Source organism: Rhodamnia argentea, chromosome 9 (assembly GCF_020921035.1).
Source record: "Rhodamnia argentea isolate NSW1041297 chromosome 9, ASM2092103v1, whole genome shotgun sequence".
Lineage (NCBI taxonomy): Eukaryota > Viridiplantae > Streptophyta > Magnoliopsida > Myrtales > Myrtaceae > Rhodamnia > Rhodamnia argentea.
The window spans coordinates 6,415,787-6,442,994 of record NC_063158.1 but is presented as its reverse complement, the minus strand read 5'-3'; the positions used below and the strand labels follow the sequence as shown (position 1 = coordinate 6,442,994).

Here is a 27,208-nt window from a genome sequence, read left to right as displayed (position 1 = left end):
AAGGCTTTGCCAACCCCAAGATGGTCGAGTACTTTTTGACAATTTTCCCTCTACCACACTTCAGTGTTAATATAACGTAAAGGTTTATCATGGCCTCCCATTTTTTATTGCTAGAAACAAAAAAATCAGACATAAATTAGTGCAAAATTTTCTTTGACCGTTGGTAACATATTATGAATACTATTGGTAACATGGCATCATTCGAAAATTCGAGATTTCATCTAATGCGGATGAAGAAAGAACCCACGATCTCTTGCCAATCAAAAATACAACCTATTTACAAAATTTGGAGGAGATTGAATAGCATATTTGCTCTATATTTAGACGATAGTAAAACTTGATCACCAAAATTAGAGTTGTTTCCATGTAAACTGACATAGGCATATTAGACTTTCAGACTTGATCCACGAGAACTTGATACTAAAGCGTGCAATTGATTGCTGATTGCCAAATTAGAGTTGTTTCCACACATAGGCCTATCATACTTTCCAAAATTAAATAAAACGGCATATACTAGATTTTATAATTTGTTATCTCGAGAACTTGAATAAAGTACAAAAAAATTGATGATTGGGAGTAAAAAAAATCAGGAATCCACAGCATTAAGAGGAAAAGATGAACCATCAACCCCACCAGAAGAAATCAATAGCTGTTTTCCGATTAAAGAGGTTCCCATTTCCGTTTTCATTTAGCGAATCGGAGTAAATTTAAAACGTCACCTAGAAACCCTAAACCCAACGTTAATTTGTACTTGCAGGTCAAGAGATTTAAAAATTTCAAAATACTTCAAACTCTTCATCTAAAAATGTAACGGCATAAAAAGTTTTGCTGCTCACAAACCGAGCGCAACAGAATTACAAACGAAACGACTGAGATGGGAGGAGACCCTTGAACCATTTATTCGTATACGCTAATGGTCCGATCGCAGTTGCTTCCGGCATGCATGTTGCCTCCGATACAGCATCTCAATCCATGAAGACCACCGGCGGCGGCCGCCGCGGAGTTAGAGACGAGCTATTCCGGCGACTGGGTCCAGAAGGAGGGACTACTGATCCTTTGGGAAGCACATGGAAACGAAAAGATGTTCCTTCAGCCTTCACGAGACTCCGGAGTTTCCTTGTGACGAGCACTCTCGCCTCAGTAGCAGGGAAGTAAACTAGGCCCATCGCCAAAACTATGAGCAAGATCATCCCCAAGCATTTTACACCACCGCTCTTCATTTTCGTTTCCCCTCTCTTACACGACTGCGTGTTTTGTGGACTCCTCTAGGGTTTCATTTATTTATATGTACTAATATATCTTGCAAAGGAAACAAATCTCTTTGGGTGGAATAATGCCAGCACAGATGTGCGTGTGCATGAGGAAAAATGGTATCGATTTTGTTATTTTAGGAAAAGAATTCTAAGTTTCTATATGATCATATATGTTTAAGTTAGATCCAGAATCATTCAGAGTTTATGTGTGATTTGAGGAGAGTAATGTCTGATATTATCACTTCATCCATTGTTTAGTTTTATAACCTTGTTTTTTTTTTTTTGGTAAATAAAACAATGCTTGAAAAATGCTTTGGATTTATAACCTTGTTAATAATATCATAATTGGCATTGTTTTGAATTGGAAATTAGCTGAAGAAATTTGAGGTTGAAAAATGCTTTGGATTTGCTGCAGCCCAATTGGTGACCGGCTGGAGATGGAAGAAGAAGAAAAAATAAAAATTAAATTAAATTTAAAAAAAATATATTGAAAACTTTCACCGCAGGACCAAAATTTTAGGATTAAATTGGCACAATCGCAATAGTTTTAGGGCTTTTTTAGTAATTTTCTCCTGAACATAAGGGATCAATGCGAATTAGAAATTGCCCAGACTGGACCAAGTGGGACGACATTAGGGTATTCGCCAACGGACAACGCGAGATGAGATTTGTCTCAATTGCACGGGAATCAGGAAATCTAATCTATAACGACACAAATTGGTTTTGTCAACAAATTTGAACGGGAAAACATTTTCAAAATCTCATGCATATCTTTAATTGCATATCTATCAGCAAATTTCAAATTTGAAAAGAATTAGAAAGGTGTCTTGAAAATTCAACTTTCCTGGTTAGATGAGATCTTCTAGAAAGATTGGTTTGTTAGGAATCATATCTTATAGATTAGGTACATTTTAAATATCCTCACGTAGATTAGGATTGCATTCTCTAGATAATTCAATCTTAAAACATTTAGAATTAGAATGAAAGATTTCCCGAATAATTTTAGGATTTAATTCAAATTATTTCATAGACATTTATGATAATTTTAATTTCATCAATAATTAAATCTGAAAATTCATATAAACTACCAAAAATATCTCTTTCATATGTATTGCATATAGTTTAGAATATTGCATGTTATACATATAGATTAGGCATTTCATTTTATATACACATTACATAGTCTAGGATGCATAATTGCTGTGTCATTTGCCAGGTCATCAATAATTGCCATGTCACTCCACAAGTTTGCACGTCATTTAAAAGGCCGTGTCATCATATGCCATACTACATTTGTATGTCATCTAAAATCGTGTCTAGATTCATCCAAATAGTTTGCATGCCTAGGTTAATTAATTCAATTTACATGTTTAGATTAACTTAGTCAACTTGCATGTAACTTGGGTTAAAATCATGTCAACTGTGCATGCCATTTAGATTAGGATCATTTAGTTAATTTGCGTGTCATTTAAATAGAATTGCATATCATTCTATTTAAATCATCTTCATATGTCATTAGGATTAGTTAAGGGATGGACCAGCCGGTGAGGCCAGGCTATTTTTTTTGGAATAACATGGCCACTTCATGCTCTAATATAAAACAATGTATAATTCAGTTTGTTATTTTAAAAAAATAAGGACACTTTAAGCCTTTATTTGGAATTTTTCTTTAAATAAACAAATTAACCTAATGTTAATAGCGGCCTTTACCTTCATTTTCATCTGGAAGGATACAGAGGTAAAGAAAATAAAGCCTGTAATCATAAGGAAGTAGCTGTCATAAAAGATTATTGCTGAAACGACAATTGTTTTCATAACTAGGTCAGAAATCAATAACTTCATAATCTTCCACTCATGCGTGCGACCACTCTCTCTCTTCCTGTGGTTTTTCCCGTATTGAGTTTTTCACATATATCTTGTCTTGTACATTTTATTTTTCTTTCGTTCTTCACTATTTTGCGCTTTGACTTCTGCATCTCTTGGCATTTCTCATAACATCAACGACTCATGTGATGATGAATTTTCGCATGAAGTATTACTTTAAATGCCTACAGAATTTCCATCCTTTATAAGGTATTGTAAAACAATTTCTTTGCTCACAAATTAGTTATGTTTACTTTCTTTGCATTTTGAGAAAACCCGCTTATTTTTCTTTCTTTTTCTTGAGTGAAATTTTCGTACTGCAATTTTTTATATATAGCAAAATTCATCGCCTAGTTTCAAGGGTAAAGAAAGTGGCCAAAAAAAAAAAATAGAGCTTCAAAAAAACTAACGGAGCCATCACATACTCAATCCCTTAAAACTAATGTTCTCTAAACTTTGATCTAAAGTGTAATGTGCTCTATGGACTTTTAATTTGTTTAATATGGTCCTTGAACTTTAGTCAAATGTACAATGTCGTTCTTAAACTTTTAATTTGTTCAATGTCATCCATTAACTTTTGGCATAAGTTTAATTTAGTCTGTGGACCACATAAAAATATTCAATATTGTCCTTGAACTTGAATTGATGGAACGATAACATTGAACATTTTCATATAGTCTAGGAGTTGCATTGATCATGTCCAAAAGTTTATGGACCGCATTACACATTAAGTTAAAATTCAAACACCCTATTGAAGAAGTTAAAATTTCCAGGACCTTATTATACGTTGGACCAAAGTTTAGAGATCATTTGTGTCATTATCCCTCTATTTTATAATTTTGGATAATGCAAATACTTAATGAATCAAAAAAGAAAAATTAGCTTAAATCAACTCAATAATGGACCAAATTGTTAGCACAAACAGACCAAGTGCGATAAGACCTCAATCAAAGGCGGCCAGTAGTTTTCCCCATTGAAGTATTATGGAACTCACCATTCTCGTTACGAATTTCAAAAAACCAAAATATAAAAGAGCAGGAAAGTTGGATTGTCAAACCACAGTGTCCTATGCTAATAAGCACCGAGGCTATTTAGACAACAATGACCGAAGGAAACTAGTAAATGAAGGGAGAATTCTAAAAAAGAGCTTGAAACCCCCTCATTTTCTCAAATAAATGCCGAAAGTGGCCATAACTATTTTAAATAAGAGCTTGATCCCATTGGCCTGCTAAATATTCTAGCCGGTCAAGGACATTTTCATCCAACGACCACTTTAACCTAAATTTAGTTAAATTCGATTAGAAATAAAAAAAAACGTGTTTGTCATAAACTGCGCTACAATTGGAAGCCGTTCGGTCCTACTCTTCAATGTTTAGGCTAATTAAATGAAAAGCCGAAACAGGGCCAAATATCGGCATGTAACTGAGAAAGATGGAATTCGGTCAACAAACAAAGGAAATTACAACACTCCCTTCTTTCTATCGGTCAACCTCAAGTGGCATTTCGATCGAGCCTACGCTAGAGGGTTCTTCTGAAGGTTCTGCGTGATTGTAAAAGGAAGAGGATGGGAGTTGTGGGTGGGCCGAACCAGACCCCACTTCGTGCTCCCTTCAAAGTTCATCGGAACTACCTTGGACGATTTTCCCTTCACCACACTTCTATGTTATATAACGTAAAGGTTTATCATGGCCTTCTAATTTCTATTGTTAGAAACAATACAACCGATCTTCTTTTATGAACTAAAAAATCAGACATAGATTAGCACAAAAATTTCTTTGACCGTTGGTAACATATTATGATTACTATTGGTAACATGGCATAATTTGAAAGTTCTAGATCTCATCTAATGCGGATGAAGAAAGAACCCACGATCTCTTGCCAATCAAAATACAACCTATTTATGAAATTTGGAGGAGATTCAATAGCATCCTTACTCCACTTTGAGATGATACTAAGTCTTGATTGCCAAAATTAGAGTTGTGGCCACGTAAAATGACATAGGCATATTATACTTTCCAACTTGATCGGTTTTATAATTTGTTATCATGAGAACTTGATACTAGAGCGTGCAATTGATTGCCGATTGCCAAATGGAGTTGTTTTCACGTAAACTGACATAGGACTATTATACTTTCGAAAATTAAATAAAAAGACAAATAATCGATTTTATAATTTGTTATCACAAGAATTTGAATAAAGTATAAAAACAATAGACGATTGGGCGTAATAAAAATCAGGAATCCACAGCATTAAGAGGAAAAGATGAACCATCAACCACACCATAAGAAATCAATAGCAGTTTGCCGTTTAAAGAGTTTCCGATTCACGTTTTCATTTAGCGAATCCGAGTAAATTCAAGACGTCACCTAGAAACCCTAAACCCGACATTGATTTGTACTTGCAGGTCAAGAGATTTAAAAACTTCAAACTACTTCAAACTCTTCATCCAGAGATATAACGAGGCAAGAAGTTTTGCTGCTCACAAACCGAGCGAAACAGAATTACAAACGAAACAACTGAGATTGGAGGACGCCCTTGTACCATTTATTCACATACGCTAATCGTCCGACCGCAGTTGCTTCCGCCATGCACGTTGGCCCAATACCGCATCTCAATCCATGAAGACCGGCGGCGGCCGCGGAGTTAGAGAGAAGCTATTCCGGCGACTGGGTCCAGAAGGAGGGATTACTGATCCTTTGGGAAGCACATGGAAACGAAAAGATGTTCCTTCTGCCTTCACGAGACTCCGGAGTTCCCTTGTGGCGAGCACTCTCGCCTAAGCAGCAGGGAAGAAAACTAGGCCCAGCGCCAAAACTATAAGCGAGATCATCCACAAGCATTTTACACCACCGCTCTTCATTTTCCTTTCCCTTCTCTAACTCAATTGGGTGTTTTGTGGACTCCTCTAGGGTTTCGTCCATTTACATGTACTAATATATCTTGCAAAGGAACGAATCTCTTTGGGTGGAACAATGCCAGCACAGATGTGCGTGTGCATTAGGGGAAAGTGGTATCGATTTTGTTATTTCAGGAAAAGAATTCTAAATTTCTATATGATCAGACATGGCTAAGTTAGATCCAGAATCATTCAGAATTTATATGTGATTTGTTGAGAGTAATGTCCATATTATCGTTTCATCCATTGTTTAGTTATATAACCTTGTTAATAATATCATAATTGGCATTGTTTTTTTATTGGAAATTAGCTGAAGAAGTTTGAGGTTGAAAGATGCTTTGGATTTGCTGCAGCCCAATTACGACCAGCTGGTGGTGGAAGAAAAAGAAAAAAATAATAAAAAGAACGAAAAAAAGGAAATAAAAAATAAAATTAATATTTTAAAAAAATTTAAATTTTATCTAAAATTTTATCGTTAGCACTGGGCGGCCAATTGGGCACATCAGGCCTTTATCTAAATTTTTTCTTTAAATAAACTCGGTGCACGTATCGATCAACCGGGCGATGAAGTGGCTGATGGATGCAGTTTTGCACGCACCCTGACAAAGGATTCCCTTCTTTTTCTTACACTTGCGACCCTCCGTATTGTCGGACACAATGTCAATTAAATGTCTATGTTCCTGATAATAGTTTGCTATATCTCATTTTATTCGCATGGAGCTGCCTTCTTTCAACCTTATTTTGTTCACATGGCCCACTTAACTGCAACTCGTGCCCTCGGGAAACTGTCTAAACACATGCGCCGATCGAACACACCATACGGCAAAAACTGTGACCTATCCATTTGTATCTAAATGTCATGTGGAGATCGAATCGCTACACGACAAAATGCTTGATATCAAATTTTATCTTGCACAATTATTATCTATAAATCATTCATTTATAGCAGAAAATTTGCAGCAAAAGCACTGTAACATAAGTCTCCTCAACATTATGATTGCCAGCTCCTACTCTCACCTGCCCCCGTCAAATTCGGTACTACCTTCATTTAGGATTTTCCCCGTTTATTTTTTACTTTATTTTTTGTTTCTTTATTTCTCTATCTTTTAGGTTTCTTTGGACGAAGCAATCGACATTTTTCGCAGAAGTGAGTTTTGAAGAACGAACCGTGAGTGTCTCTGAAGAATCCGCTCTTTCTGAATTTGCTCGCTTGCTCCGGATATTTGCTCCAGATAGTCGAGCACTCCACAAGTCTTCATGATTCGTTTACTGAACTCTTTCTCATAATTTGATACACTAGAAACTTTGATTGAAGCATTGAAATGCCGATGATTATGTAGCCACATCAATAGCTTTCATATACTCTGCAGTTTCACATCATAATCCACTCTATAGCGGTTCGCCGATCGGCTATGGGACAAGGAAGCGACACAGAAATGCTCTCATCTTCTAGATCATACAGATAAAGTCGTCTATCACCCGACATTGCATAGTAGATGCAGTTCCTTTTGAGTTTGCCTCGGCAATCCTCCGAAAGGCAATTACGATTGGAAATGAAAATGGTCCGCGCGCCAATGTTGCTCAACTTCTCCCACTTGTGGTTGTCGAAGTTCATCCGAAGAACAAGAAACCCAGAGAGGTTTGAGCAAGGTATTCTGCCGCCGGTATACGTCGCGCGAACCAGTAGTAGCTCGTCCTCAGTCGGGACGAGAAAATGACGACATGCGTGACTCCATGTCGGCAATAGATGGGAAAAGTCCGGGCTCGTAAACTGCGTCCACCGAAGCTCCGGACCCACAAGGTCAAGCTTAACCAGATTACATTTCCACGTCAACAAGTACATCTCTCCTTTGTACAGTGCGGCGCTGGCCAAGCGGCCTCCATCGTCATGTTCGACCTTCTGTTTCCTGAAGGCATCGTCTCCGAGCCCGCAAAACCATACGGTGCTTTCATATATATCGATGAGGAAAACGGTGCAGCGAGGGTCGCAGGGCGAACACGACAAGAAACAGCGGTCAGGAGCTACTCCTCGAGCTCGCGGAAGTTGAACCTTTTCCATGGAGGATGGATTCCAAAGGCAACATTCCTCGGAATCGCAAGCCTCCAGCACCGTCCATTCCAAAGAAGTAGGACGCGTCCGTTGATTGAGCATATCAGGAATTATCCTGGTGTAATGGCGGTCCTCTATTATGTCACAGAAAGTTTGTCTATGACCTTCTATTGCATGGAGAATGAGAAGCCAAGGACAACCGTGAGAATCATTAGCTGGTGGTTGAAAATAGCAATTCTGCTTTTGTCCCCCAATTTTCATCCTTTCTTCTGCAAAAGAAAAAATATTTGTTAAAATTCAGCAACTAAGTTCAACTACAATCAGCAAATCCTCGAATTTAGGTTTAGCTTTTGCGCAACTTTTTTCAAATATTTCATTTGAATATGTTACAAACTCGGCATATATCACTGACTAGCTAGATATGTCTGTGATGGTACAACGGCCTCTCTCAAAATAGAAATTGAAATTTGTCATTTTTATTCCTAAAATCCAGACAAATCTTGAAACTTTTTTTAATGGTAATAAACAGGTTCCAATGCTTATAATTTCAAGGATGAAGCAAAATGAACAACTTTAACCTTCAAAGTGATCGAAATCTAATTCTAGAATATATGACATGCATGACAAGTTCTATATTATATGCATGATAATAATTAAAATTACTCCCGAATGACGTGTGACTCACTAAACGACAGGCAATATGCAGTTCGACTTTATAAAGATAATTACACTAATTAATGCAATATGAGACTCTTTCATTCAATTTTTTGCTCTTTTCCTTGGTTAAATAACAAAAGACAAATGACCCAAAAGTCTACAAACAGTGAATATTTCATATTTTCCATTGAAATATTATATGAGTAATAACTTATCGATACAATACTAGTTCTTTTTTTCTCATGCTATATGAATTATACGCAATGCGAATGATGCATGTACTGCAATTAATAACAAAAAATCTCTATATGACATCATTACTAAAGATTAAGTCAAATTGCCCGCCCATTGCATGTTATGCATACTGTGAGACTAATTAACTCTAAAACTACTTGCAACCTATGTGACTCTAATGACATTTTTCATTCGGTTTTTGAGTGATGAGAAATATGGACTATACTAAATCTATGTGCATTCAAAAAATTAGCATGCATTACCCTAGCTTTGAAAGCCATTACGAATGTGCTCTAAACTTTAAACATGACATATAAAATTTCATGTGACATCAAAACATACATCTTACTCAAAATTTATGGCTATAATTTGAAGATATTACTTTATGCATACACGATTTATCTAAATAAGCATGCACAAAAATGCTTACACTATAAATCAAGAAAAATTCAATGAGGCGATACTAAGAACCCAACCTTTAAACCCAAAAGTCCAGCGCCCTAACATACCTCGACTAATATAAGAAGATATTCAGGTCATATTCAGACAAACTAGGGTTTTGCTGCTAAACAACATGCCTCTAAAAACTATGCATTAGAAAGCTAGTTTAAAAAGTCAAACGAAACTTTGACTTACCCAAGACACCAAAAGGAGTTAACGCAAAGCAAGGCCACCGAAGCTTGACGGGAAGTCGATTTGCAAGAGGGCCAACGGGGACACTGGTAGGTTGGGGGGTTACACGGAGACTCGCTTTGCTCCTGCAAGGAACGACAAATGTGGCTTGGCACTTTCGGTCACGGTAGCGGGCATCAGGTTTGTCGGCCTCGACGAGGGAGATTAGGGTGCAATAGGGCTGTTAGGATAACAGCGCCGGGACTGCTGCGATGAGCTGGTCTGGATTTTCGACGTCTACCACCGGAGGAGGAGGAGGAGGAGGAGGAGGTCACTTCTTACTTCATAAGGTTGCCCATGTATTCTATTGATAGAGAATAGAGGTCTCTGAAAACGTGTCATTATTCGATCTCTCCACCACTATCTCGGCTTGCGAATGAGGGATGTGCAGGTGAGATAAGAGACTAAGATAATATTAATCCAACTATTTCCCTTATCTCGTCCAATTTTGAATCTATCTTGGCCAACCTTCCTCGCCCAATTTCTTAGCAAATCTTGATAAAAGAATCTTGGATTCGAATGTGCATTTGATTTTCCAATCCGAAATTGATGTATTATCTCACCCTGAAATTCGGTTAACTAGTTAATAATCCTAGTCAACCTTGGCCAAACATGCTTGATGCAAATGAATAACTCGACTTACTTCTAATCTTGTTCTTAATATCATATTCGAATTGCTTTTATAAAATAAATGCCCTTTCCATTTCGCATAAAAACTATATAAAAATTCGACTTTCAAGCTAACTCATCCAATTCATGTAGTTATCCTGAGAAGACTCAGACTTTGACCTGGGCTTGGAAATCCCCTTTTCACCGATTATCCATTACTTCTTTAAGATCACTCCCTGAAAACCCTTTTTAAAGATAATCATCTTTACTTGTTTGTTATCTCGACTGGGATGTTGAGAAGGCATATTTTAAATATTCACGTAAAGTAGACAACTATTGGTAGGGGAACCATGGGGAGGAGAACACTGTCAAAAGTTGTGTAGGGCGCTCACTTGTTTTGTTCGGATCGCTTCATTGCAAATATTTTGGAAAACGATCACTTTAGACTTAATTAGTTTAAAACAAAAAAAAAAGCTAAAAATTCAAAAAAAAATAAAATAAAAGGACATGTCCAGTAGATGTCCTAAAACCTATCATAAAAGTGGAATTGAGCCCTAAAACTTATAAGATGTGTAATCAAGTATAAAAATTTGTCAAATTGGTACAACCGAGTCCTTCTATTAACTCTCTCCATCTGGACTAACGGAAAATAATAACATTTTGTTTAATATTTTCTCTTTCCTATATGGTAATGACATAGCTAAAACGACGTCGCTTTGGTTCAAATTCGATTTAATACAACTTTTGTTTAAATTATATTTGATGTTTTAAAAAAATAGAGAGAACGGGATGGATAACCAGGCAGCAAGGCTTGTAGCTTTTGCCGCCGCTGCCCACTATCTCCAGCCCCGACCCCCCACTGGCCTTTTCTAATCCCCTGTCTTAACACTAAACCAATATCGAACGTTCAACCGATCTCCCATCATAATCACATTCACATTAGCGTAAATTAGTAGTACCTAGAAATTTAAAAGGCTATTGGCTCTGCCTTTGTAGTTGGTTAAGGGCGCGCATGGTAACATCTACTTCGGGAATCAACTTCTAGCCAGAAGTTGATTTTTCTACCTCTTCTCAAAAGTAAAAGTTGATTTTTCTACTTTTTCTTCAGAATTTATTTCTGATCGGAGAAATTTGTTTGGTAACAGCTGCAAATTTCTACTTCTAAAACATTATTAACACAAAATCTTCTATGAAAATTATTATTGACGGCAAAAAATTTCTACTTCATTTTTTAACCTTTTAATTTTCTTTAAAAAAAATTTATTAATAAAAAATTATTTACTTTTTAAAAATAAAAATTTATTACTTATTTTTTACTCTGGCGACTGGAGACAGCGACTCGACGGCGATGGCCGGCATGGTGGTCAATGGTTGACGGCGGGAGGCGGAGGTTGGCGGCGATCGCGGCCGGCGAAGATCGACAGTTGGTAGCTACAGGCGGAGGTCGGCGAAGGTGGTTGGCGGTTGGCGACAATCGTGGGCGGCAATGGGCGACGGCCAATAGAGGTTGGCGGTGGGCGTGGTTGGCTACCGTGGGCAGTCGGCGGGTGGTGGCGATGGGCGGCGGAGGTCCGCAGAAGGGGGGGGGTAGGCGGTGATGGTTGAAGGTTTGGTGGTGGTTGTGGGCGACGACCGGTGGAGGTCGGAGATGGGCGGTGGCCAACAACGGTCAACGACGGCGGGAGTCAACGGAGGTGGGTGTGATCGAAAAGTGGGTGAAGGCATAATAAAAAGAATGTGAGACAAGAAGTACTTCTTGAATTGAAGAAGATATTTTCTTTAACTTCTCAAATTGAAGGAAAAACAACTTCAGAAGTAAAAGTTTTTACCAAACGGATTTTTGTTTCAAAAGTTACATTAGTAAACAGATTTCTATTCCAGAAGTATTTTTGAAGCAAAAATCTACTTCTAAAAGTATTATCATGCGCATCCTAGCTCGTAGTGGATTCGTGGCGATTCGGCTATTTACTTAGGACGAATCAACCAGATGTGGGCATAGAGGTCTAAGACAGTATTCCCAACGCGGTTTAGGATTGGTTTGTCAATACTTGATGACCATCTTCATTACATTAGTATCGATTAAGGACGAGGAGCGACATGTCAGCATGCTGCCCTCTTCTCTAATTCTTAAGTAGGCAAAGCATGGTCGTCTTAAATCCTCATATGATAGTTTTTTGCAATGGCCAATGGGAATATGAACTTTTAAGCTTTTAGACACTTCCATTCAACATTTATTTTAGTGGTACAAAATTAGGGAAAAATATCCAAAAAGTCGTCCATTTGTACGGCAACCAATTCGATAATTTTTTGCTTTTTTTTAAACTTTCTTAAGTTTTTAAAGTTCTTTTCTTTTCTTTCTTTCCGTTTTATTTTTTCACTTCCCTTCTTCCCTGAAGGGTTAGCAAGGGCTGAGGAAGAAGAAAAATATATAACAAAAAAGAGCAAATAAAGAAAATAAATAAGAAGATAACATAAAATAAACATTATAAAAATATGAAAATTTAAAAAAAAATTACGAAAATTTTCCATATCAAGGCAAACTGCGCCACATAGGACAGACGGTGCCTATGTCATTGAACATTTAACAATAGTTCAGTGATCACATTAAACAAATTGAATGTCTGAGGATGATATTGCATAATGGGCAAAAGATTAGGAACAAAATTGAATAAATTAAAAGTTCAAGAACTATATTATACATTGGACCAAAAACACATCATCACATCACACCCACTCGGTTTGAAGTCGTACTCCTACTCCAATTATTATAAAGTCTTTATTGAATGTTGTGATCTTTCGAGGGAAAAGAAAAACACGTCATGAATTAATTTTAGCCATTTTAGCCCTATCGAGTGTCAAACAAGAAACAATTTTATTCAATTGAGGGAAAGCCACATATTGGAACTGTTTTGCAATTTTCTTAAAGGTCTTTAGTGTCACAAATTAACATGAATAAATTTTTTTTTCCGTTCATTTAGTCTCTACTAAACTTAGGTTGGAAAAATATAAAAAGTAAAATCAAAGAAAGCCTATACGCTATAACACTCATGTAAAAAAAACCCTATTTCTTACAAAGGATGGCTTATGTAATTTGAAATTATTAGCAATAATTTTTTTACAGACAATAATTTTATATCTCAATATTTCGCTGGCGGTTTATTTATTTATTTTTGTAAATGATAGAACCGATCACTTTAAAAATATTTTTTTTAAGTACTTATTTTCCCGAAATAAATGGAGCTTAAGGTCAGAATAGTAGTTTGCCATTCACATCTAGCTCTCTCGAGTTGGCACGACTACATCACACGCATGACTTCATCCATCTTTGAAAGACTTGTTTCAAGAGGATTCGATGCCTTGCGGCCGACTGACATCGAAGAACAAATTTTTGTTTGCTTTCCCATCACTTGTTTGTTAGACCTGCCTGGGTATTCACTCTTTTCACATCTAATAATAAGGGAAAAATTGTTCAAAAAGTCATAAAGTCATTAAACTTTTTCCCGTTTAGTCTTAAACATTTTATTCTTGCCAATTGAATCCTAAAATTTTTTACGTTTTGTTAATTGAGTCCATTCGGCCAATTTTGGCCCAAAATAGCTGATATGGACGCCAACCTTCCTAGGCACGACCGGCAATGACATTAATAATTTTTAAAAGTATTTAAATATTTCATTGAATTTTTTATTTTTATATTTATTTTCTCTATTTTCCTTCTTTTAACTATTTCTTTTTTTTCCTTTTCTTTGTCCTTTTTTTTTTCCTTTTGCCCTCTCCGGCCTCGGGTTAGGGATGCCTCGGGCTTGACCGGCAAGGACGAGCCTCGCCAATGGGCTGCCATAGATGGTCGGCGGAGGGAAAGAGGGGAATGCAAAAAAGAAAAAGGAAAAAAATAAATAAATGATCCAAAAAACTATTTAATTTGACTTCGCATTGCTCACTAATTTCGGGTCCTCTTTTTCATCTCCAATTACTCAATAATTTTTGCAAGCACAAATTTCACTTTTTATAGAATCGAAAATTCTTTCATAAAACAGGCCATCCTTTTCCGATTTATTGGCTTTGTAATGAAAAGTGTAGAGTTTTGTCACCTCTCCTTGTCGAATGGCATGTTCTCCTCGGTCGGAAAAGGGGGTCAATTCCTTCCCTTAAAACCGTACTTGAGAGTTTCCTACATCATATCTTGTGGTGTCCCATTTTTCTTCTCAGGTTAACCAAAAGCTAAAGAGATTAATTCTATGAGTTTCAAACTTTAATTTTATTAATAAAAAATAATCCTTTTCATATAGTTTTATCTTTTTCCCATATTTAGAAGAATAAGGCATAGGCATTTCCACTATTTGCCTGTGAATATCAAATGAAATGTGAATAACCCATCATCCTCTCTTTGAAACAAGGGATCTTCTTATAATCCAAAATCATAATGGGGTTATCCTAATCACCACTTCCCTTCCTTCTCACAAGGATGAATATTCGTCAACACGACCTATGCCACGTAGGACGGCTAATGTCCATCTTAGCCAAAATTAGCCGAATGATAAGTATATCGTAATACTCTACTTGAGAGTGTATCTATGTCTAATTGAATCACAATCCGATAAATATACGATGTGATCCAGGCCTTTGCTTTGGGGGCTTCTCTTTAAAAGAATTGAAGTTAAAAGCTAGATGATCCTATTTACCCAAACCTTGTAATTTTGGATGATCCAAAGAAGAAGAAGAAACAAAAAGGAACTTCAATTCCTCGTACTACAATTTGCCATCATATATGAAAAACCCTTTCTTCTCGCAAACAGTCTGCCTTTTTGCCGGATTTTGCCGTGACATTCACCGTTGGGTCTCCTCCAACAGGGCATGTTAGACCAAAGTAAAATATCGGTTTCGGGGTGTCATGACCACAAAGGTCCAAGGAATCGCGATAATGACTAAGAAATTGACCAGAATCGAGCAAAATCTCCTTGAACACAAACCCTAATGGCCAAAAGTTCCGTAGCTCAATCAACCTCCGACGATCACTATAATTCCAAATTGGTTGAGGGCTTTTGTCCCCCTTGACGCTACGACCCTCCTCTATGAATTTCAGGTGGTGGGTGGCCAGAACACGAATGAAATCGGCATTTTCTTTTCAAGACCAGAATTGATCCAAATTTTTAATTCATTGAAACACCACGAAAATTCATCAAAAAACATCAACGCAAATTCATTAAGCCTTTGCATACGCACATATACATAAATATATATAATCAAAAAATTATGAGATCCTAAACCATTACTCCGATACCAACTATAAGTATTTAACGTGATCCTTTATGTGAAAATTCATCATTAGAGGAGTCATTGATCTTCATGATTTTCACGATTTTAAAAAGGATGAATTTCCTTTATCCATAGTGAAGCCTTAATCACGATCGTTGTTGCAGAAATCGGAGATGAAGAAGATTATGATTTCTCTCCCTTAATCCTCTATTATCTTTAACATTGTTTTTAATGGAGAGAGATAGAAGTACGTTACTTTCTTACGTATGTTCATTAGAGGGTGAAGAGAGAATCAAACTTCTTTTAACGTTATTAAGACGAGCCTCTTTAAAAGGTGTCTTCCATCAAAGCACATTAATTGCACCTTTTCATAATCAATGAATTTTAGTATTTAATTAATTATTAAATCATCAATGATAATATCATGTGGGTCACATTATTCTTACAAATTCACCATTTTCATATTACTTTACATTTGAGTGTTGATAGCTCATCATCTCATTTGGAATGATTAATTGGGTTAGCTTGTCGAAATCTTGCCAACCTCATATAGTAATCAAGCGCAAGTAGTCAAACATGAATTTTTTATAATATTTATTAATAGGATATAATGTTGTAAAATAAGGATTTTTAATTTTATGACATAATACAAGTGTTTATTTCATTTTAATCGTATTCAAGTCCAAAAGTCCCAAAGCGCACAATTCTAAGGTATGACATTTTGCCCCGACTAAAGTGTAAAACATCTTAAAATTATGTTGTTTTTTATTATAATGTCTCAATGTTTAGATGTAATCAAGTGAAAAATTTTAGGGTTCGGAGTCCGGCATCAATGGACCCAACATGGGCAATCAAGGTCCTGGGCATGGCGCCGAGATCCTAGACACAATGTTGCTGGACTCGAGCTTGGGCGCAGGGGTCGCAGCAAGGCATTGATGGACTAGGGTACGGGCCCAAGGGACCTTGGTTGGAAAGTTGAGGGCCAAGGCATGGGCCCGACCGCAATGGACCCGTGCATAGGCATCGAGAATCTGGCTTGACCTCGATGTCACAGAGCCCGATGTCCTAAGCCCCATGTAGATGGACCAGAGCCGATGATCGGGGTCTTAGTCAAGGGCCAAATGGACTCGGGCCGAGGTGTCGAGGTCCCGGAAAATGAATTGCTAAATAGTTTTCTTATTTAGGCCCCATTTTTTTTTAGAAAAAAAATTTTGGAAAAACATTTTGGTCATTTTCCAGCATTTGAATCCTTTTGAAAAACGAGTCAACGGAAAATGTTTTCCCACCAAAGCTTACTTTAGGAAAATGAATTTTTATAACAATTCTTTTAAGATTTTGGGAAATGAAAATGCTACGAATTCAAGAAACCCCTTCTTGAATAAGTGAGGATTATCCTATGTACATAACACAGTTCAACATAAGTTTGTTGCTTCTAACTTTCATCCTCAGGTCCACTCGCATTCTCTCTTCTTCTTCTTTCACTTTTCACGAAGCAAGCAAGCAACTGACCTTCTTGATTTTGTTGAGCAAGCATGGGGAAGGGACGACAATCAAAAGGCCAACCCATCAAGAATTCAAAAGGCCAATCCAGGAAGAAATCTCCTCCCTCCTCCTCTTCATCCTCAGGAACTCCAGAAAACCCCTACTGCTGCAAGCGACGTGGGAAGGATCTGCTGGAGGTCAAGACATTCAGTGAGTTCCAATCTCACTGCATTTTGTCAAGAAAAATATCAACATTTTGCTCTTAACTCTCCAATGCTTGATTGAAGCAAGAGATCTCTCAAGACTGCAAGGGCGGCACTTTATCTGTCGTAATTACGGTACATTCGAAGTGTGATGCATTCATTAACGATCAGTGATTTAAGTATGATTCCTTTGGGCATGTTTTTCGCACGTTTTTCATTTAGAAATAGGATTTCGTTTCCTTCAACGACAAATAGAGAAGAAATGAGAGGAGGCAATGTGAGGCGCTAGAATGATAGGAGGTAATGTAAGGTGCTTGAATGGTAGGGAGATTTATGTTATAGTTCTGCGGTTGTGAGTTCTCTCCCTCACATGAATGAGAGATATTTATAGTGAGAGTACATAGCTTATAGGATTTTTCCATGTGGCTATCTATGTGCATCTAATCAATGCAATGCATTTAGACACATGTCACGAGGTTATAGGTAACATGCGCGTTTTCAGTTTTTTCCTCTTATTCGTTTTCGTTGAGGAGTTTCCAGAAGAAAGCATGAAACGCAGCGCGTTTTGGATGCTCCATTCATGTGAAAGCTCCACATTTGACAAGTGAAGAAATAGAGTGTGTCTTTTCTACTAGAGACAGGTGGAGAGTTTCTCTAAAAGGGAAATTTTTGGAGTGTTGAACTGATTTTTTTTATGGTGCCCCAATGGAATGAATTGGAATGTGTATATCATAGTAACCGTGGAAATGACTTCAATTGCTTGTACGAAAAGTTCATATTAATTCGTTGTGTATGATGAGATTATATGTTTATAAAGTCAATTTCAATATACCTAAAGAATATTAATGTTCTTCAGATAAAATTATTATATTATTAATTAAGCAAATATGAAGAATGATCAATTTTGGGGCATTCGGTATCTTGTTATTTATAATTTATCTATCGAGATTCATTTTAATATTTTCATTAGAGGGAAGCGAAAATAGAAAAGGGCCCATTTTGGTGCATGCTCACTACCCAACATTTAATATGGCCAATTAAAGTTGGTGCATGCTCACAACTTTAATTGGCTACTGACGGCTGGCATAGGGAAAGAGGGGAAAAGAAAATAAATAAATAATCCAAAAAACTATTTAGTTTGACTCCGCATTGTTCACAAATTTCGCGTCCTCTTTTTCATCTCCGATTACTCGATAATTTTCGCAAGCACAAATTCCACTTTCTATAGGACCAAAAATTCTTTCATGAAACAGTCCATCATTTTCTGACTTATTGATTTTGTAATGAAAAATATACGGTTTTGTCACCTCTCCTTGTCAAATGGCATGTTCTCCCCAGTCGGAATAGACAATTCCTTCCTTTAGAACCGTAGGGGAGAGTTTCCTACCTCATATCTTGTGCGGTCCCATTTTTTATTTCCTCAGGTTAACCAAAAGCTCGAGAGATTAATTCTATGAGTTTCGAACTATAATTTTATTAATAAAAAATAATTCTCTTTTTTTTAGTTTTATCTTTTCCTCCACCTTCAAAAGAATAAAGCCTAGGCATTTCCACTATTCGCATTTGACTGTCAAATGAAATGTGTATAACCCGTCTTCCTCTCTTTGGAACAATGGATCTTCCGATAGTCCAAAACCATAATGAGGTTATTCTAATCACCACCTCCCTTCCTTCTCACAGGGATGAATATTCATCAACATGACCAATGCCACGTAGAACGGCCAATGTCTATCTCAGCCAAAATTAGCCAAATGATAAGTATATCTTAGTATCTATGTCGAATTGAATCACAATCCGATAATATACGATGTGATCCAAGCCTTTGCTTTGGGGGGCTTCTCTTTAAAAGAATTGAAGCTAAAAGCTAGAAGATCCAATTTAAGTAAACCTTGTAATTTTGGATGATCCAAAAAAGAAGAAGAAACAAAAAGGGACTTCAATTCCTCGTATTACAATTTGCCATATGCCATGAAGCACTGAGCTCATTTCGACATTAATGACCAAAAGGAATTATTAGATGCATCAGGTGTATGTATATCCACCAGCCGACGAAGCAAAATGACCAATTTTGCACGCTCGTCGGTGGTGGATCCGCTTTTGTATCATTCTCTTAAGTCCTCTTCCCATCGCTGCATGCAGTGTCAATCCTAGATCGATGGCTGAGGTTGAACATGGCTAGTCCTGGCATGAACGACAAAAGGACGTACAGTAGGTACCTTATCCTCTTCCACCATCTTTAGTGTGTCTGTGATGTAAACAATACTTGACGACTTCATAGAATGACACGACTATTCCAACCGATGGACCGGCGCGGCCAACTCGAGGGACTACTCCAGCAAACAATCCTTTCATCCCACCATCCCTGTTCCGAGCCAAAAAAGCCGAGACCATTAATGTCCCCGCAGACAAATAGAACCATCACAGCACACATTAATTTGATTTCGAGAGAGTTCCATGCAACAGAATCCGAATTTGTAACTTAGCGACACCTACCTACAACTTTTAATATGATCTATATCTCAGGCGGGCTCAGAAGGAAAAACTATCACCCTTAAGAGCTTATATAGACATACATCACATCAAAATTACATATATGCTTGCCGTGTAGTAGCACAAAAACATACCTCCATATTTCAGCTAAAGTTTGTCTTGTTGTCACGTTTAATGCCCTTGTCGGATCCTTCTGTAAGGACGCAAAAAGTTAGCGACAACGAACAATCATTCCCAGCTCAACAAGGCTTCTAGTAACAACCTAATTCAAAACCTATCTACTAAATGAATGCCGATCTGTCAATCCCTCAAATGGATATCTCCCGATCAAAACACCTTAAGATGGAACATGGACAAGCATGCTTATGATTTGGTATGTACATTTGAAGCTCAACATCAAAACTACCTCAATCTGCCGCCTTGTCTTTGCCACATCCAATGGACAAGTTGCAGCAGCTGCAATTGTTCCGGCCACAAAACCAGCAGAAAAATTTGTCCCAAGGACAATGCCTGCACTGGGTTCCTCTCCAACCATTTCAAAGATTTTCTGCCTGATCTGTACAGAAAGGCAAGGGCATTGATCTACGGATAGGATGCAAAACTATCCAAGCAAATATCAATTTTTTTATTGAGAGTAAAAACGGGAGGCCAAAACTTGCCGTCTCGAGAGTTGACCAGCAGATTGCAGAAAAAGGAACATCACGTGCGAGTTGTGCTCCAAGACCAGTCCACAGAATGCGGAAGGTTTGCACTGTACCATGATATTAATCATATCAATATGCTTATGTAAGTAAAATGATGGCAGAATAATGAATTTTCACCAGCAATTGTTTTCCAAGGGGGGAGAGAGTTACAAAAGTCAAAACCACACTCACAATTTTGAAGGCTGTTTGTGCTTCGGACAGGGTTAATGACCTCAAGCAATGTCTTCCAAACTCCTGGAGGTTTTGGACCATTTTTCATTTCTTTGAATGCCTATCAGTCAACAAAAGTGTTTATAGCTGTTAAAACTTCAGTTCCGTCTGGTTGCCAGTGAAACAGCTTGACTTAGGAACACACATGAAGGGAAGAAGATACCAGTCCTCCCTACTTCTTTACCTTCACTAGCTTAGAAGAAAATTTGTTTAAGAAAACAGACTAAGAACATTGAAAGGACGTCCTCAATAATGGATAGTTACTCTCCAGCCAAAGAAGAATTCAATGAAACAACAGCATTGACTCTTGAAAAAGCTGTTGAGACAAGGTAAAAACTGAACCTGCATCCGCGTTCTTGCCATTTCCACAGGATAACAAGAAATACAGGCTAATGATCTAGCAGCTGAGCCTGCAAGCAATGGAATGTATGGTGTCAAGCTTGGCATGTGTTCTGTTGTATAATCTTCCATCACATTGCGTAAGATATCATAGCACGGCAAATAGATTCCCACCTGATTAACAACAAGGATTTTCCATCAGCATGTATTTCTCAAGAAAGGTTTCGCACGATTCTTGACATATAGGAGTCTTACCGTTGGCACTGCCAAAGCCAAGCTTGCAGTTGTGCCTCTCCACAGCCTTGAAAATCCCTCCTGTAGCCCAAGAAATTAATTTCTCATGTAGCGTACATTTATTGTTTGGTTATTGCCATTATGGCAATTGTTCACAAATAAATTTTACTGGTGAGATGACACTGGAATGCAACAAAATTGCCAGCTCAGTTTTCGTTATAGATAGGCAGAGCCTTGATCTTTTCTGCTGGATCGTAAAAAGAATGAGGCTGAAGTCACAAATGCCCCAGTTCAGTTTCCAACACTAAATCTCCTCAAGCACCATTTTATTGATAAGAATTCCAGATGATCTATTATCTACAAACTACGCATACAGTTGTGGTGACTTGAGTGGTCCAAAAGTGGTGGGTTTATAGCAACAAATTCTTGGAGCAATTATAATTAGCTATTTTAGAAGCTACATGCAATCCAAAATTCATAGCTGAGAAACTAAAAGCGGGAACTCTGAAACTTGGCAGTACCCAGAAAGCTGATTGCTCAGATGCATTATGAAGCTACAAAATTTGGCACCATTTTGGATGTTCAAGCTCTGTAGCAAAACACTTCACTCAATACATGCTTTCAATTGTCTTGGCAGAAAATCGAGAAAATTATGTGAGGCATAAACAAGTAGTACTATCATCCAAAGATCTATACAAAATCCTTAGTCAGAATCAAACAGTGAAGCATCCTAAGTACGTGTTTTTCGCGTTAGTTCTTGTGCGACATATACTGCTTCTAATATATGCTCCAAAACCATAAAGCAAACTAACCTGGCGTATGATTTTGTAGAAGACATCCAGAGTCCCTTTATACCGGCCACATTCGGGAGGGCACACTGGTTCATTGTCAAATACGGAACGTGTGCATGATGTGTAACTTCTTAAGTCTGGAAGCATCTAAATAGCAATGCAATATACATACATGATTAATACACCCTCACACCTGGGAGAAATTGGATTTGCTAATGAAATTATCCGATGAGGATACAGGAAAAATATGATAGACAAACACATACCACATTCAAATCGAATGAGGACATGTGACACAGCCCCTTAAAAGGGACTCCAGCAGCCTGAGCTTGCAACCTTGTCTGCAATTTTACACAATCCATAAGTTGAACATCGAGTATCCACAGAAACGGAGTCCCGCATCTTTAAACATATGAGTTTAAGACATGACAATATCATCAGTACAGCCCAATTCTTCCCTATGAAATAGTCCATTACAAACAAATATATAGCAGTAGTTTGAATGGCCTGATAATGGCCTGGTAGTGGTGAACAAAGGAATAACCATGGAAAACAATGTGAACAAGAAAGGCAACAATTTGACAAGATTTACAATTGGTATCTAAACAAGATACGATCAGTCAGCTAAAACAGCAGTGAAAATCTCGAAATGAGAACAAAAGGGTAAATCAGGGCTCAGCTCACAGGAAAAGAATGGTAGTAATCAAATTAGAACACACCCCGAAATTGATTAAAGCTTGCGGAATGGTTTTCGAGTGAAACAAGATACCTTGGCGACATCGAGAGGGTTGACAATGATTGCGGAGATGATGGCAGCACCAGCCGCAGAGAAAGCCCTCTCTCCAATACCCAACTCGACGTCCGAAACGAATTTCTTCTCTGACAAGTTTTCTTTGCCTTCGCCGACCATCTTCTTCGAAACAGAGGGTACTTTACCGTCAAAATCAACTCTTGTTGTCGCAGCGCCTAACCAAGAAGACGTCGCAGGCACGCCTGGTCTTGATCCGACCAAAATACCCACCTCAGAATTATAACCTCTTCTCTCTCTCTCTCTCTCTCTCAATTCATTCTAACCCTCACTTCCAATGAAACAGGCGAGAATTTGTTGTCAGGAAGAGGATATCGTCCGTAAAGTCTCGATTTTTATTGAAAAGGAAAGGGTTAGGCCGACTTTGTCTTCCCAAGGCAACTCAATGGAAGAGGAGAAGTTACAATTCTGGATAAATAACGGCTTGAGTAATGAATGGATTGCGAAATTCAACTTGGGCAAAGAAGTTCCAAGGACTTGTTAAGGTATCAATTAATGGTCTTGCAAGCGCAAGAAGAAGAGGAGATTCTGATCAGTAGCGCGAAGCAGAGAGCGCCAAAGAATTCGTAATACGAAAGTGAATATGAATCGGGATTGGTGCTGAGGAGAATTGCGTGGTGAGTTGTGGGTCATGTGCCTCGGGAGATGGCTTCTTTCTAGCTACCCAGCTCAGCGTCAGCTATTCTGTCAGCAGGGAGCTTTTCAGAGGGGTTGGTTTGGTTTCGGAAGCTGGCCATCTTTTCCACTAAATTTTCTGGTGAAAGACAAATCCTTCTAGGCCTTTCGGAGAGTGAGGAGGTTGCGTGGCAACGAGGGGAGACTGATACGTGGCGCGCAACTGAGGGAGATGGCGTGGCTGACTCGGACTCGGTGGCAGAGAAAGACCCATCATCGTCGTCCAATGACCCCAGTTCGTCTGAATGGGAAAAAGTTGCAGAGAGAAACAGAGCAACTTGACTTTTGCCTCTGACCGTGGGCTGGATTGGGGCGAGACCCAACCACGGAAAGCTGTCCAATCTATATGGACAGGCCTGATTACGAGCCTATGCACAACATAGTGGTAACATCCATTAGAGCATTTGGATGGCTTGTATGGGCTTGTATTGTTTTATTGGGCTCATGTTTAAATCGCAAAACTCTGCTGGTTCGAAGGAAAAAATTTGAGGAGTCAAGGTAGATCGAGTTTCATGGCTTATGTTTGACGGATAGATCCTCCGTCTCGGAGGCAAATCTGAGGTGTGACAATAACTACCTCGCCGTGAAACCGCCGCTCGGAGGCGGCCTCATGATGGCAATTCTCGCGCTTTGCATCCTCCTCAACTCTATCGGAGAGAATGTCACGTTTTACCAAAAAAATGTTAAGAGTGGGAGCCGCAAGAGAGATAAAGATAATTACGTGCAAGAGAGAGAAAGAGAGAAGGATGGAGACAAAGGCCCTGTTTGGTTCAGCATTTGGCCAAGGGACTTTGAGAAAATGCAAATACCTTTGGGCTAAAGGCCTTTTTCAAAATGCAAGTAGTGTTTGGTAAAGTATATTTTAAAAACACATTTAAAAAGCAACTTTGACGAAAATGTTGTTTGGTGAAAAATGAACTTTGTAAAATATTTTTCCTTTTTGAAAAAAAGCGGCCACGGCGGCGACCCAGCCAATGGCGACCGATCATGGCGATGGCGGCGGCGGCGACCAGCGGCGGCGGCGGCGACCGGCCATGGCGACCGGCGGCGGCGACCGGCGATCGGCGGGCGGCGGCGACCGGCGACCAGCGGCGGCGACCGGCGACCGGCGGCGGCGATCCGGCGGCGGCGACCGGCGACCGGCGGCGGCGACCGGCGACCGGCGGCGGCGACCGGCGGCGGCGACCGGCGACCGGCGGCGGCGACCGGCGACCGGCGACCGGCGACCGGCGACCGGCGACCGGCGACCGGCGACCGGCGGCGGCGACCGACGACCGGCGGCGGCGACCGGCGACGGCGGGGCGGCGACCGGCGACCGGGCGGCGGCGACCGGCGACCGGCGGCGGCGACCGGCGACCGGGCGGCGGCGACCGGCGACCGGCGGCGGCGACCGGCGACCGGCGGCGGCGACCGGCAACCGGCGGCGGCGGTGGCGGCAAGCAAAGGTGAAAAAATTAAAATAATAAAAAATTAGTTGCATTTCGCCAAAGTCCTTAGCCCAAAGTACCTCCAGAGGTACTTTGGGCTAAGGGACTTTGGAGAGCATTTAAGATGCAATTGCATCTTCCCAAAGTGAGTCAAAAAATGAACCAAACACCATTTGCATTTGGCTAAGGGACTTTAGAGCCCCAATGCTCATTTGCAATGCTGAACCAAACAGGCCCAAAGGAAAGTGAGACTCGCAAAAAAAAGAAACCCAAAAAATGGACGAAAATGGAACGCATAATATGCTGAAACAGGGACCCATAGTCGGTGAAATGGTCGTAACACTTTTCTATGGATGTTTTAGCCAAATTAGGAGTGGAAAAAACATGCTCAGAATGTGTTAATCTTCTCATTCCAATATGTCAGACAACAGAGCATCATTATCAGATCACACCATGCATCCTTGAAAACTGTAGAAAAGCTTTTTGCCATTACAAAAATAAAAAATATGACCTTGATGCAATTCAATGAATTAATGAATTAGTAGCCATGCAGTTATCCCCGGCCACTTAAAACATGTAGAGGCCTCTTTGAAATGCCTACCAAACTGCCATTTCCCCTCACTTCTGTTGGGTCCATCAGTGACACAAATCCCTTCCTGCAACTCCATTTCTGCTGCTTGTAACTTATGAAAGACATCATCGACGAAATGCTAGCGGAGACGACCACTAGTTTCACGGTGATCCTGACGGCCTCGTGCCACTTCCATGGACTGAGCAGTATCTTACAGCAGCAGACCAGGAAGCCTAGTCCCGGCCTTTTCCGACGCTTAATATCAGCTGGATCGTTGTTTCTCTTCGCCATTTGATCTCTTGATTTTATCTTGTGGGACACCATTTTCCCATCGCCGAAACATGCATTTAATTCTCACACCACGTCGAGAGGCCTTCCTTGATATTGGCTCACATTTTCAATGAGGACGGATCTGCTATCTTCCAACCGGGCAAGCGCGGTGCGTCTGTCCAAGTGCTGCCAGCTCCGGAGCCTCTGCAATGAAGTTGCTCTCTGTTGAGAACTTTCTCAAGCTATACATGGTTGTGTAGGTAACGCAGAAATTCGAAAAAGAGAAGGATTAGATTGATCAATCAGAAAGCGAAACTCTTCCTTGGAATAAATTTTGGGACTATGGGTTACTCCAGCTTCAGTTCCACGTCCTCTTCCAACAGAAACTGCCTCTCGCCCACGATAACAAATCTTGAATGGCCTACCAAAAACTCTTCTGCTGTCGTATGATCACAGGCAAATTGAATAAGGACGAACGTATGCAGCTTAATCACGCCACACCAATAGCCAGTTTACACAGATCTTCAACATGATTGGATGGCAAGTTACCACAGCTACATGAACATGAACGCAAAAAAGACTAATTTGCTTGAACGAAGAGTGTCATAGATCTTTCAATTGGATTAAAGCTGGAAGAAAAAGAGTAGAACCCAACCGAACCCAACCACACCTGTAAGTATATGAGCATGGACTCCACATCCTTCAATGAATCTCTCATGGCAGTGAGCCTCTCTGTCTCCTTATACGCTGTCCCCGCGATGTCGCAGTTATGACCATGTCGCAAGCAGAAATTACAATACCTGAAACTGCTGTTGATGTCACCATCAATGGTCTCTTTCAGTGCCCAAGCTCTCTCAATGAGCCCCTGCAGATCTCCATTCAACTCCATCAAAATCCAAAATCGCTCAAAGTCCAGCTCAACGTTACCAGACCAGCTTTATTTCCGTTTCTTTCTCTGTCGCAAATGACTTCCTCCACAATATTCCAGAACGAAGGAATCCTCTCTTTTCAGATTTTGTCCGGCCTTTGTTTCTTGTTTTCCCTTTGAGCGTGAGACACTTTGGAATGTAAGGTACACATATTACGCTTTTTTTGGAGTGTGGTTCATTCATGATCGCTGTGTGCTAACAAATCATTCTGGGTCCAACTTGTTACCGCCTTTTTGTTTCTTTATGTGCTGCACTATATGGGTTTGCTTTGAAGGGAAGTTTCTGCCCCCCAACTAGTTCGGCTTAGCTGTTTCATGCCCCCAGCCAACCCCTCGCTTTCGCACGGGATTGCGACTGCCGGGCGCATTAGCCTGTCGTGAACCGCTTACCTGAAAAGGACGCGGCCTATTCGAGGACCATCGCGTGACTGAATCCGGTAACTCTCGATGACTTGGAACAGAGAATGACTTGGTAATACAAAATAGCGGCCAGTGTGAGTCAGGGCCACAAACGTGCCATCTACTTCGTCAGGAACTGACTACTGACATGGTCGTGAGCTTTCATGGGAAATGAAAAGGAGGCTGAGCA

General features: G+C 39.4%; 2 protein-coding genes across 4 annotated transcripts; both read right to left on the bottom strand.

The window, feature by feature from the left end:
* Positions 1-18,993: 18,993 nt before the first annotated feature.
* LOC115748658 (mitochondrial carrier protein MTM1-like) lies at positions 18,994-23,634 on the bottom strand. Of its 2 annotated transcripts, XM_030685225.2 has the most exons (11): positions 23,015-23,634; positions 22,710-22,975; positions 22,207-22,281; positions 21,962-22,087; positions 21,171-21,230; positions 20,919-21,089; positions 20,538-20,637; positions 20,322-20,413; positions 20,069-20,218; positions 19,797-19,855; positions 18,994-19,534 (listed from the first exon to the last, which is right to left on the bottom strand). In XM_030685225.2, the coding sequence occupies exons 2-11, from the start codon at positions 22,848-22,850 to the stop codon at positions 19,390-19,392; spliced, it is 1,119 nt and encodes a 372-aa protein (XP_030541085.1). In that variant the 5' UTR covers positions 22,851-22,975; positions 23,015-23,634; the 3' UTR covers positions 18,994-19,389. The 2 variants fall into 2 exon arrangements, with proteins under 2 accessions (XP_030541085.1, XP_030541084.1); XM_030685224.2 differs by having other exon boundaries at positions 22,710-23,634.
* Positions 23,635-25,240: 1,606 nt separating this feature from the next.
* Positions 25,241-26,717, bottom strand: LOC115748622. Of its 2 annotated transcripts, XM_030685165.2 has the most exons (3): positions 26,362-26,717; positions 26,072-26,112; positions 25,241-25,923 (listed from the first exon to the last, which is right to left on the bottom strand). In XM_030685165.2, exons 1-3 carry the CDS (start codon positions 26,578-26,580, stop codon positions 25,776-25,778), a joined length of 408 nt encoding a protein of 135 aa, XP_030541025.1. In that variant the 5' UTR covers positions 26,581-26,717; the 3' UTR covers positions 25,241-25,775. The 2 variants fall into 2 exon arrangements, with proteins under 2 accessions (XP_030541025.1, XP_030541026.1); XM_030685166.2 differs by lacking the exon at positions 26,072-26,112 and having other exon boundaries at positions 25,241-25,895.
* Positions 26,718-27,208: the final 491 nt, after the last annotated feature.